Source organism: Lasioglossum baleicum, chromosome 15, assembly GCF_051020765.1.
Source record: "Lasioglossum baleicum chromosome 15, iyLasBale1, whole genome shotgun sequence".
NCBI lineage: Eukaryota > Metazoa > Arthropoda > Insecta > Hymenoptera > Halictidae > Lasioglossum > Lasioglossum baleicum.
In genome coordinates, this window is record NC_134943.1 from 5,728,606 (window position 1) to 5,741,813 (window position 13,208).

The 13,208-nt window shown below is 40.7% G+C and overlaps 2 protein-coding genes across 3 annotated transcripts; one reads left to right on the top strand and one right to left on the bottom strand.

The window, feature by feature from the left end:
* The first annotated feature begins 2,097 nt into the window (after window positions 1-2,097).
* On the top strand, window positions 2,098-3,985 carry LOC143216383 (uncharacterized). The gene is made up of 3 exons (XM_076439356.1): window positions 2,098-2,646; window positions 3,012-3,071; window positions 3,169-3,985. Exons 1-3 carry the CDS (start codon window positions 2,277-2,279, stop codon window positions 3,408-3,410), a joined length of 672 nt encoding a protein of 223 aa, XP_076295471.1. The 5' UTR covers window positions 2,098-2,276; the 3' UTR covers window positions 3,411-3,985.
* A 39-nt stretch (window positions 3,986-4,024) lies between these two features.
* LOC143216384 (uncharacterized) lies at window positions 4,025-7,755 on the bottom strand. 2 transcript variants are annotated; one of them, XM_076439358.1, is made up of 4 exons: window positions 7,337-7,755; window positions 5,995-6,690; window positions 4,878-5,060; window positions 4,025-4,802 (listed from the first exon to the last, which is right to left on the bottom strand). In XM_076439358.1, exons 2-4 carry the CDS (start codon window positions 6,260-6,262, stop codon window positions 4,657-4,659), a joined length of 597 nt encoding a protein of 198 aa, XP_076295473.1. In that variant the 5' UTR covers window positions 6,263-6,690; window positions 7,337-7,755; the 3' UTR covers window positions 4,025-4,656. The 2 variants fall into 2 exon arrangements, with proteins under 2 accessions (XP_076295473.1, XP_076295472.1); XM_076439357.1 differs by lacking the exon at window positions 7,337-7,755 and having other exon boundaries at window positions 5,995-6,752.
* Between the last annotated feature and the right edge of the window lie 5,453 nt (window positions 7,756-13,208).

Genomic DNA, 13,208 nt, shown 5'->3' on the forward strand with positions numbered 1-13,208 from the left:
TTATTTATATAGATAGATAACAATTAACTTTATTATTTTAAATAATTCATTTAGACTTGCTCAATTAATGAATAATTATTTTTGTTTTTTATTTGAATATCCAAATAACAAATAACTTTTTATTTAAATTTTTATTTAAATAAATTTATTTATTGCGCAACACTGTCCATACCTACTGTAATTTTTTATTAAAACGATTTTAATTGATTCTATGAGCTCAGCTTTAACATATTTCATCAATTAGATCTGTCTACATTGTTTCGTTTACGATTACGGAGAGTGTAAGCACGCATTTTCTTCCTTAAATAAATTCATGCTGTTCTTAACTCAGATGAATTGTTGCAGAAAATGAAGTTTCCTTGGACTTCGTTTTCGCAACATAGACTGCAGAGGAGCGCGCTATTCATCACTATCGATTTCGAATATTTCCAGCCGAACTATCGTCCCTCCGGCCCGGTCCGTTTTCACTCCTGGATTCCACCATTATCTGTGCGTTCCGAGCCGGTCGCCTAACTGTAGTTTCATCCGCGGAAGAAGGTGGAACCATAGGCAACGTAGAAAATGCGTCCGGGAAATACGCTTTTGCTCGTAAATGGCAATGCTCGCGTAGCCGCCACGGTCCCGTGGCTTCTCGTACCGCCACGCGCGTTCGTTACGTCAAGTGTAACAATCAAGGCGAGCATACATTACAGTCGGGGACAGTCGACCATAAAAGTTCCTTGTTTTCCGCCACAGTTTCACGGTCCCTGATCTGCACGAGACCGCCGACGACTAGTCGCAGTTTATGCGCTCGTCCGTCCTCATCCGACGATGATTTCTTCGAAACGAATCCAATTTTCTATTTTTCCATTTTTATGCCGCTTAGGTAGCTTCTAAGAATTATTTCTGATCATTTCGTACAATATTATTGAAAGTCTTAAAGCAGAACCTCCAAGAACCTTGTCCAAGTTGGACGAATTAACTTCACAAAAGTTAAACGAAAAGTAATTTCCTGTATAAAATCATCGCATACGGTTCCTGTATGAAATCATTATTGTACCTCATACAATGAACGTACAACTACCTCGGGCAGTACAACGTTGAAAAAGATTTTCGTAGCCCGCGCATTGCAGGTAATTGCTCAGGATTCGCGAGTAATGATATTAACGAGTGTCTCTTCCAACAAAAAGTAGGGTAATCGCGATCAACTGCGTGGTCATGGGAACGGGAAAGCCGGGAATAACGATCATCGTCCTGGATTTCCGCAACTGCAGCGTGATGGACATTTTTCATGAAATTTCGTACGCGCGTAAATGCGTCGGCGATTCGTCGGAACTGGTTCGTCACGGTTCCGTAATCTGTGTCGGATTAACAGTACCTGTCCGGCATTAATTAATTCGCAACAAGCGGCGATTTGTAGCATTCGGGATCGCGCGTGACTGCGATCCACGGGAAACAGATTCCTCGTGGATAAAAAGAAAAAAAGAAGGCAGGGGGACGGTTAACGAATGCAGCGACTTTCGCTGCAAAATAAAGAACATTCTTGAATCCTTGTTACACAAGTAGCAATTACAAAATTGCTTACCGACGTGTTTCAATTTCTCGACGCTCTCGGACATAGTTAAGTCTTCTACTTCTGGAAATAAAAGTGTAATTTAACCCTATCATGGTATCCTGGGACCTCCCATGATCCCAATGAAATTTTATTTTATTTCAGATCATAATATAAAAGGGGATTTCGAAGCTTCTGTTTCGCACAGCACAATTATCGAAAACAGAAAGATTTAAACGAAAGATTTAGTTTAGGCTATTTCAGTAAATTTTTATGGAATTTTAGAAATATGAACATGGTACCATTCACGGGTTAACTTTGTTGTAACTGAGTGCATAAAATTTTGATGATGAGGAATTGGTGAAAATGGCGGAGCGGATGACAGTACCTGCAGAAGCCTTGACGTAGGAGGCTCCGATGGACAGTCTCTGACCGAACAGTGAGTTTCGGCTTCGCTAGGCAACAGGGTCAGAGGGATACTTACTTACGGGGCTGTACAACAATGTTTTGGTTCAGGAATCCCTCCTTCGGTGGTAGGAGGCGTTAAACAGCGCGTGGATCAGGTGTGAGCAGGCATCGCAGTACTGACCGATGGCAGATGGTAGGAGAGCGGGAAATACCCTTATAAAAGAGTCGCGACAGAACAATTCGAATTAGTCCGCGGGATTTTTTCGAACGGTCAGTTTGTAGCCGGTGCCCCAGCCATCCTCGTTCCAAGGGAAACAGAGAGCTCGTTTGGAACACGATGAGCAGGACCAGGCTCGTGGATTTCATCCTAATCCTTCATCTGACGGTGTTGATTGCTCTGGCAGAGAGCAAGAATGAGTACACGAAGCTGTTCGACCGATGCACCAACGAGAAGAACGCTTTCGAATGTTTGAAACAGAGGGCCCTGGAGATCCTCGACTCTGCAATCAAGGATGACACGGTGTACGTGCTGAATAGTTACGTATCTATCGCCAGAGATCCTGCCTCTGCGGCTAAGAGCGTTGATAGATCCTTCAAGGACGAGAACGTGACCGAGTTGAGTCTGGATCAGAAGCTAGATAACAAGTTCCACGAGTATTTGTCGTCTAGGAGCGTCAAGCTTACTATTCCTGGCGATGCTTTCGAAGGTGAGTGGTGTGGAAGGATCTTTTGGTCAGTTTTATAGTGGCGTTTTTGATAGTTCTGGGTGATGGTGTCAAGTCGAGACTCAAAAAGTAGAAAACATGTAGAATAAAATACGTAGAACCGGTAGGAAAATCACCGGAGTCTTTATCGGAGATAGAAAAATGATCTGATACAATTTAATCGATCTAATTAATAGCCCTAGTTTGATTATGAAACGACGGAAAGTGTTGGGAGACGTAGAGGAAGTCTAGAATAGATAATTACACAAAACAGATTATAAATTTCGATGTGTTCGAATTATAATCGAATCAAATTTAGCAAAAGTTATGACATGATACTTAATTATGGATTATTTATGAATCTGCAGGTCGTAAGAAGAAAGGAAAAGGTTATGGTGCCCTCATGATGGGAGCCCTTGCGGTGGGAGGTAAGTTCCTTCACCTATAACTGTGAATAGATCATAAAATAATCTCTCGATTACTGCTAATAGATTGATTAATCTCCTGATTAAAATGATTCTTTAGCAATGATGGCACAGTTGGCCTACGGCAAAATCGCGTTCATCGCCGGAACAGCTTTGCTGACAGCGAAAATCGCGTTGGTCCTGAGCGCTATCATCGGTTTGAAGAAGCTGGTGTCCAGTTCAGGTGGCGGAGGTCACGAAGTGATCTACGCGACTGGTTCCGAACACCATGGAAGCTATGGTGGAGGAGGAGGATACGGCGGTGGCTGGCAAAGGACTCTCGATGGTGTTGCACCGACTTGAGTCGAGTAAATAATTCTAGTAGAGATAATTGAATAGAAGATTTAATTTTCGCGTTAATTTATCGTATATTTATTGTAAGAGCCGTACGGAAGAAATACTTCTCTATCATTTGTACATGTATAACAAACTCCGAGGACCAATGACTGTCCGTTTACGGAACGATTGGCTCAAGGAAAGCGAGGAGGCTATCACGGTATTATTTATTGTAAACGTGTCGTTGAATGTAGTTAGTCGTAGTTGGGTAGTTATTTTGTATGACTGCTATGCTGTACCAAAAATTAATATTTATTCAGTTGGACGCACCGGAGGGTGTTCTTGTATGTATATTGTGTAAAATAATGTTCACCGGTGAATAAAGATTGTTCAAGAAACCATACTATTTCATTGCATAATTTGGAGAGGAATAATTCAGGGATATTTATTATTGATTACATGGCGTTGTTAAGAATCGTCCGAGGTGGCACTTTACTTCCTTGTGTAACGTAGAAGAGAATAATTCAGTGAATGGTGTAATTTGTGACAGTAAATGTTTATGAATTGTGTTTGAAGTCATTTTACTTCCTTATATGGAAAAGAACAAGTCAGTGAAGTATGTTACATTTGACAGTGAATGGTTTACGACTGTTCCAGAAATCATTTTATTAATTTATGGAATTTACAGAAAAGCTTAATGAACTATATACATTCGATGACATTAAATGATTGACAGTTTTCTATGAGCTTATATCTGTGGTTGTAAGGAAAACGCCGCATGTCACAATTTCAAAAAATGGTAGAGTATAGGATTTACGTATTTACCAGAAAAAATTCATGAAAACAAATTTGGAAGGTTAAAAAACATAATGCAATTAACCGATGTCCTATGTCAAAGAATTAGTGATCGAGACTTTAAATGGCTAAATCTCGAAAGTGAAAGTATGTGACATGCGGCTTCCTTCGTTACAACCACAGATATAACGTGAATAGAAATTTACAAAATATATCTATACTCTTCTATTTATAGCTCAAATTCTAGGTAGACCATAAAATAATTCACGTAATCGCAGAAGCTCGATTACTAAAACGATCTGGAAGGTCAAGAGAAGAAGATTTCAATAAATGAAACAGTTGCAGTACCTTATAATACAATATATAAAATTTGAAACTTTAATATTTATATGATATTTCGTCGACATGTTTGTACTTTCGGAATATACATATTTTTATACAACATCGTAAAACTTGTCTCGCAGAATATTTTCGATCACTACCGGCGGGCTCTCCGCCGTTTTCGGTATCCAAAATCACCCTCTCCTAATTCGTTATGGTCGAAATCGACGCTGGAGCTGTGCGTGTGCTCGTAACTATGATGAGGATGCTTCACTATCTCGTATGACACTTTCTCCTTGTGATCTATGAACCAAATTCAAACAATTCATTATCTATTCAGTAAGTATATTATTTTCAAAAGGAAGATAGCTTATTTACCCATTGATTTTTTCAATGCGATTGCAGTGGCGACCGCCAGCGCCACTTTGGCGACGACCAGAGCCTTGGCAGCGATCGCAGCGACTGCCTTGAGCACGACGTGCAGCATCATTACCTTCGCTGCTCCCAGAAAGTATAGCAACAGCTTGCCATATCCTTTGTTTTTTTTCTTCCGCCCACTCTCTGAAAAAAATTAGTTCTTAACAAAACAAAAGAAAAACATACTTGGAAGTCAACATCCATGTTAGTAAAATCATTTTAAATTGGAGCGCACATGTCAATCCAATGCAAGGCGCGGACAGAAAACAATCGAGATTCACGATTACGTGTGAATTGCAGCACCTCTTTACTCAGAGAACACTTTCATGAATAATTGCTTCCGAGAATCATTGTGTAATTGCATAATTATCTATCAACGAGAGCTGCGATATGCCATCGTTCCCAGGAAACTGTGCTTCCTCATTGTTTGTCTGACCCAGACTACGCGATTCTACTCGCAACGAAAGCGATTAAAAATTGGTGTACTGCTAATTGGTTCTACATAGATTTCTGAAGAGTGAGAATCGCAGATGAATAAATACTAGCGTCTATTTCATTAGGAAGTCTGATTAAAACTTGCCATTTCCTCTACAAATGTGTTCCTTACACATTCGTTAAATTCTACTATGTTCTTTATTCTTCCTTCCGCCTTGCCACCGAATCTAGTCCAACCGCACCTTCCAAACATGGCCCACATTGTCATCATACATACATCAATTATCTTCGAGATCATATTATAAAATATTCATCCCACTACACAGTCCAGAGACAAAATCTTTCTCATTACGTGTTGACAATGTGTTCACACGTCTGACCCGAATCTGTCCGTTCTCCTTAAAATGCACAGTCACCATACACGGCGACGAAAATTACCAAAATCCTGGTAAAAATTACTTTGCAGACGGTTTAAGACGGTCAAAATATTATACATAGATGTCCCATAATCCAATTGAAACAAACAAAATCACCGAATTCAGTCTTTTATTGCTTCCAACCAGGATTTTTGCACTTTTCGCCAGCACGCAAGAGATTTTGAGCACATTTTCATGACTTACTGTTCCAAATCATGAGAACTCACCCTCTTCATTATCACTTCCTAGAACCTGAAGGCCCCTGGACACTCTGAACGAGCCTAAATCGCTCCCTGTCACGATTTCCTTCGTCCTAGCCGCGCACGCGGTGGAATTGCCATCCTCGCTGCAGTTAGGTGATATCGATGCAACCGTGTAAACATCCTGACGGATAACAGTGCAGCTGCAGATTGCTAGGAAGCCACACAGCGGCAGAACAATGATCATACGTCGAAGCATGTTCAACGCCGACTGGCCGGCCGAACAGTTCACCATTTTTATAGGGGGCAGAAGCAATTAGCGGTTACGCCATACAGAGCGTGAATGCACTCGCGATGCAAGATCATTCCCGCGAGTGTGTTTTGCCGGATCAGTTTTCATAGATCGCGGCTAGGCGTGTATCTCCGCCGACGCGTGCTCGAACCATGCCACAATCCGGAGAATCACGGTCCGCGGTCACCGATAATTGCCGTGCAACGACTATGAAGCGTAGGCCATGTTTCGATGCAATTGAAATGAAAAGGAATTGGGCTAATTGCCCGCTCGTTTGGGAAATTAAATGCCTCCTGCTACGCTCAGAGTAATTAATTGCTCGGGAAAAGAGACTTTTTTGGGCCAGCTACAATATTCGAAACTCTGACAGTGGTTTTAGCCTTGTTTTGTATAGTTATCTTCTTGAACGATCATGGTACATGTAAACAAGGCTGAGAACGGTATTTGTTCTTGTCAGATTGATTTTATTGTAAACATACGCTCAGTAAAATAAGTCTCCGTACACCCTTTAAAACAGAATAACTTCGAAATTTATAAGGTTGCATGCAAAAATAAAAAAGGCACTTTTTAAAACTTTTTTATTTGGGCCCTTAATAAAAATTTAAAATATATGTTTTGTGAATCTATAGTAGCTACACACCTGCCGAAAATTTCATCGGAATCGATTGACATACACACGAGCTACAAGCGGTTAAAAATGGTGAAAACACGACTTTTGATCAGTTTCTTGCTTAAAATCCACAGAATCGTACATCTTTCGATCCGTGTCGTTCTTTCCTGCGTCTACCGATTCCGATGAAATTTTCAGCAGGCGTGTAACTAACATAGATCTACAAAACATATATTTTCATTAGGAAACCAAATAAAAAAGTAAAAAAAATGCTTCTTTTATTTTTGCATGTAACCTGATCAATTGTAATGTTTGGAAAATCTTTTTTGCACATCATCTAGTAATCCAATGCTTCTAATTGCTTACAAATAATCAGATCGTTTGGTACAATTATAAAAAAGTTATTCTGTTTTAAAGGGTGCACGGAGACTTATTTTACTGATTGTGAGTGAAGCAAAAATACTCACTAATTTTTTTTGTCTACACATATTACACAGATATAATTTGTCCTCTTCATTTTGACTTTATTTTCAAGGTGTAAATCTAATTGCACTTAATTTTCTTTATTCCACAACGAAGCTATTCAGAAAACAGGGTTGTTAGTTATATTTAGTTATGAACACAGGGTTGCAAGATGTGATTCTTGTGGGTCTTGACAGCGGTGTGGAAGCTTATTATAAGTCACCTGGAAAGCAGCCAAAGCTTCAAAGGATGCAGTAAAACACTGTTTCCCTAGCTCCGCCTACCCACATCTCCCCACACTGCTGGGAAGTGGAGAACAAGGTCTAAAAGACTGCGTCTTTTTCTGCTTTGTGTGCCACTGGGCCGATCGAGCATCCTCGATTCACTGGTTCGGAGTATGTTAAAAGCGTATCCTCCAAAGGACGCGATTCGCACGCGACTGGCAAACCCGTGAAAACACGGAATGTGTAGAAAACACCGACAGGCCCGATAATCACCATCGTTTCGCGTACGTGTCAGTCGTCGGACCGTTTGACATTCCGGAATGTTGGGACATTATGAGAAAGCCGGTTCTGGAACCTTCTCCTCGTCAAATTTCTGCTCGGTCTCTTCAAAAATCGTGTCGAAAGTACATGCGAAGTAAACATCACCGAAGAAATAATAGAAGTTGAAGTCGACACTGCTTTCTTCTCGCTGTAACAAAACGAGACTCACGTTTCAAGAATCTCTTTCAATGATCCTAGAGTCGTTCAGAGGATCTTCCACCTTTTGATCTCTTCTTTCATCCATCTTTTGACCTGTGCAGTTATAATGACGAGAGGTGATGATTTAATGCGAATTTAACGCTGTTTACTCGTTTAGCAGGAGATGACAGGCGCTAGTGTGTTTCATGTAGTTCATCCAAGTATCTTATATTTTCATTTTGTTCGTTCATGTCGGGTCATGAGCCATCTGCTGTTGTTTGCCTCCGGCTATTATTATGTACCGTTTGAAGAATGTTTAGTTTGACGTTCTTTGATGAATATTTAATTTAGTAGACGACGAGTTCGTACATATTACGAGTATGTAATAAAATATGGGAATTATGTATTGTAAATTGTTAATACGTTTTTAACAAGATTTTATAAAGACAATACAATGGAGTTGAAAAAGGATTCTTTTATCGTACGAGTAAATGCCTAAACTCCATCTCAAAATGAACGAGATGCCTCTAGTTTGAATTTGAAATATTTCCCACAGGTCCCAGCGTGTTCCCGTCCTGTTTCCTGTATCGAGGTCAAGCCGATCCAAGGATTTAGTACACCGTGGATCCAATAGCGGCGAAATTGAACAGTAGCTGGATTCGAAACGGCTCGCATAAATCCGTAGTTCCGTAGCGGCGGTAATGAGCCAGGTCAGAAGCTAACGCCGCGGACACGGCCACCTGTTGCGGATCGGTGACCTGAATCTAATAACAGAGAGAAACGCCGGCTTATCGAAAAAGCATCGCCTGTGAGAGGATCCTCTATGCTCCGCAGCTACCTGTAACCCGTTGGCTTCCATTACACCGGAAACCGCTCTGTTTGCCCACGTTCCCGTGGGACCGTTCAAATTACGTAAGTGGAAACACTTTTCCGCGAACTCGTTAGACTTGCGCGGCACGTGCAACGCGTGTACACTCACGCGAAGTCGATGAAGAACGCCGAAAGTGTCACTCGACAGACCGTCTGGCTAATAAACGAAAGCATGGCATCTTGAGAAATGCCCCTTTTCCCATTTCCGTTCAAGATATTCTTGTTATGGCTTTGTTTGCTCTTCGCGAAGAAAGTGTTAGGCGACGTCTGGAGTAGAAGTATAGTGCTTCTACAGTCTGCATGGCTCCTTGAAACACAGAAAGTGTTCAGCAAAGAATCGTAGAAAAATTTAATTTTTAGTTTTTAGCTGTTTGGTTGATTTCGGGCTATTGGACGAGATAAATGGCTATTTTTATTCGATTTTTACAATTTCAACACAAGGGTTTTGTCAAGACTGGATTTCCCCCTCCCAGTCTGCATTTTTACAATTCCAGCACGTGTACTCTTGTTAAAATTGAAGTTTAACTTCATAGCCTTAATGTTCGAAATTTAAGCGGATAAAGTATTGCCGAGATTTAACCTGCGGTTTCAATCGAATTTACATTTTCAGGACGTAGGAAACTGTATTTTTCCATATGCGCAGTCATATAATGGATGTTAATGGATCGATGTTATCAGAGGATTGAAATTAGATCACACTCTCTATTATGTTCAGTAGATCGTATCAAGAGATCGTGGTAATAGAGAAACTTAAGCAGAATTCCCTTGAAACGAGTACTTGAACGCTGACAGTAATATATTCACGTATTAATTCTCGGTGTCCTCGTTCGAGACAAATCAACTTTCCTCGGCAACAATGGAGGATGCGTCCTCAAACTTAATCCGGGGTCTTAGCGAGGCCAAATGAGTTCAGCCGAATGTTGAAATGATTAGAGAAGTGTGGAAATTAAAATCCGTACTGCCGTTCGAGAGCGACTCCCAATAATAAAATGCTAAGGTGGAGTGGGGTAAGTCCGTTAATTGGTTATTTTCATTATAATATGAACGAAATTTCTCTAGCTTGTATTTATTAATGTAGTATAAGTTAGTATGAACTATTCGACATAGATGTCGCCCAAGAATAAGGGTGTTTTCCTCGCTAAAATAAATGTACACGTACAATTTTGAGGTTACCCTGAACGTGCAATAGTTTACAAGTTATTAATATATTCTGTTGTTATTTTAGGTAAGTACAACAAATATTGATGTAGGTTTACATTAAATAAACCGTTTTTATTGTATTTTTTAAAATTTATTGAGAAAAACACTAAGATGATCTTGCCCCGTAAATATTACTACACGGGGCAAGTCCGTACTATCACGGTGGGGTAAGTCCGTACTGTATGGGTAACAATAAAACTAAACAATATATACAATGCAATAAGAAGCATTTTGTAGCAGGCTTGATAATCATTGTTTTCTTGCCCCTTAGCACTTGAAACAAGGTTCGAAAGCATTTTTAAACTGCTTTAATATCACTGTATCCCCTTTCATATTTCAGCATGAAAGTACATATTTGTTTAAAAGTGGATAACTATATAAAACTAAACAATATAATTGAATGCAATAAGAAGCATTTTGTAGCAGGCTTGTTAATCATTCTTTTCTTGCCCCGTAGCACTTGAAACAAGGTTCGAAAGCATTTTTAACTCTCAGAGACGGACTTGCCCCATTTTCGGGGCAAATGCATCCTAGTTGACACTTTGTACAATATCCTATCAAAATGACAATTTTCAAGCAAAATTAGAATCCTACATAATACTAATTCATCAGTAATGACTGTGGCAAGAGTTTGATACCAAGAACCTCAAGTTTTTACATACCAGACTGAAAATACATCAGTTTAAAGTCCAACTTTGCAAAAACTAGGGCGGAGTTACGCCATTCCACCTTACTTAGAATCCTAGGTTTGCAATTCAAATTTAAATTCAAGATTCAAAATTCGATCTCCATCCCATCCAAATTCCATTGTTAACACGCAATCTGCAAACTCTCCCGTTTAACTTTCGATCGGAATCACACTGTAGCTTGATCGCACTTCAAAAGAATCTGATATTCACTCGTTAAGATCCCGAGTTTTGACTTAATCACATTAAAAATTCAGAATCCGATCATTACGCCGAATCTCATTTTCAAGCTCACTCGCAGTTAAATGAAATCCCAGAGCGTTATGTTAATACCGTTGACTTTCCCTGTCGAAGAGCACAGTCCGCTGGATCTTCGGCAGACGATCTCGATCGTCCCGGCAGCGTTTCCTCGTCTGTCGGCTGCTTCCGTGCTTCCGCCAGCGGAATTGCGAGCGGAATCCGTTTCTCGCGCTCCTGCGAATTCAATCGGCGTTCCACGCGAATGTGGCACGCGCGTTACTGCACGGAGAGCTCGGTATGGGATAATCGTGAATGTAGGTAAGCCGGCAGAATGGAGGATGCTACGTTGTCCCATTAGAGATGCGTTAACCTCGATCGAGCGTGTGCCAACGTTACGCGCCCGCCGATTGTGAGATCGGCACAGTGACACATTCTGTTTGATAAATTCACTGCCAGAAATACGCGACAGCTCGACGCCTTCGGGTGTTGTTCCGAGGAAAATCCTCCACGTCCGCGTCCCCCTTAATTTTTAGATCGTAAACGTTTTTTCGACAACGGTCCCGAGGCCTGGAGATACGCGGTTTTCGAGGTCGCTGCGCAATAAACAACTAGACAAATCCTCAAGTTCATAACTAACGCCAGTGCTTACAGATATTTGAATTTATGTAATGGAAACTTCAATTTACATTAATATCTACAGTTTATTCATTTAACTGTTGCGTTACATTATATACAGAGCCTGATTTTTCAGATCAAGATTGATCGTGAATGTTGGTGATAAGTAGACTGCGGATTTTATACATGTATGATAAAAACAAGATACAAAACTGTGGAAATATATTTCTAATATAGTGTTTAGAGGGAGAATAAATTTCTACAGTGCACACGGATTAAAGTACAAGCTAAATCTCATGATAAATATAAATGCACAAAATGTACATACATTATAAAAAGTCTGAATGTTGCAAACACGGTCAGCTTAATTCATGTTCAGCCATCGTGGTAAGAGATAAGGTAATTGAACAACAGGAATGAATACCACAGCAGCTACTGTTACGTCGATCATTAAGATACGCGATGTTCACGCTTAAAACGAAGTTTCACGCTTTCCGATCTGCTAATTCAATCCAGAGGCGCCTCGTTTGTCTCACCTCGGACACGGCCACGCCCAGCAGCTATTGGAAAAAGAAGAAGACCGCGAAGTGAAGGTGAAGTCGGTGCGGTCTGGTGCAACCGGCAAAAAAAGGTGCAACCGATGCGGTTCACTTTTAGCCAGACGTAATCTCCTCTCGCTGTATATTACGTGTACCATCGCAACTTGTTCTGTCAATGTAGCTCTGTCGAATTTGATCGAATGACTCGGCGATCTATCGCTTCAAGCTAAATCCTCGATCAACTAGAAAGTAGCGATTAATCTCTGGACAGGGAAGTTAATAGCAGAGGAGGCACTTCTAGTGGAACGGAACGATTTCACGGTTTAGTTCGCGATTTCCCGGCAATTAACACTTACACTCTAAAATCCTTCTACAAAATTAGAATGATGTGATTAATGCACTCAAAGCTGGAAAGATAAAATTTGATGTACCGAGTAGTACTACTATCGCTGATAGATCGTGGACAACTTCTCCATCTTCCAACAGTGAAGTCGAAGACACTTGAAGCGGAAGAATCAATCGCACAGCGATGATCACTGACGATCATTGATCGGAAGTCGGATGAATCGGTCACGGTGTCGGTGACCGTCATCCTTAACCGCACGTAGGAAAACAAGGGGGATTTCACCGACGGAGATGGACTGGTCATCATCATCATCATCATCATCCTCATCCTCCTCCGATGAGAAGAGAAAAGAACAGCTGACCTCAACACAGAAAACAAAGCGACCGGATCGATATCAAGCGGAGAAACTCTGTGCACCGATTTTCGTGAGATCCGTTTAGGGATACCATCACACTCGATTAGATCTGGATCGTAGTGACTCCATGTGAGCAAGGGAATAGCATAGTATAGCATAGCAAAGCAATACGGCACTGTTTGATGTTCCTAAAGTATATCCATAAAGATGACAGTAGACACTGTATACTCTAATGTAGACATTATATACTAATGTGTATAAAGTTCGTTCGTTTATCGTTACTGCTACGAATCGAACGATTCATATAGTACAGCCTAATACTAGGGCTGGAGAGAATCGAGAG

Coding starts and splice junctions, on each gene's coding strand:
- LOC143216384 (XM_076439358.1), bottom strand. CDS start 6,262: ATGGTGAACTGTTCGGCCGGCCAGTCGGCGTTGAACATGCTTCGACGT. Junction 5,061..5,994: donor AGGAAGTGATAATGAAGAGG/GTGAGTTCTCAT, acceptor AATTTTTTTCAG/AGAGTGGGCGGAAGAAAAAA. Junction 4,803..4,877: donor CGCATTGAAAAAATCAATGG/GTAAATAAGCTA, acceptor TTTGGTTCATAG/ATCACAAGGAGAAAGTGTCA.
- LOC143216383 (XM_076439356.1), top strand. CDS start 2,277: ATGAGCAGGACCAGGCTCGTGGATTTCATCCTAATCCTTCATCTGACG. Junction 2,647..3,011: donor TCCTGGCGATGCTTTCGAAG/GTGAGTGGTGTG, acceptor ATGAATCTGCAG/GTCGTAAGAAGAAAGGAAAA. Junction 3,072..3,168: donor GGGAGCCCTTGCGGTGGGAG/GTAAGTTCCTTC, acceptor ATGATTCTTTAG/CAATGATGGCACAGTTGGCC.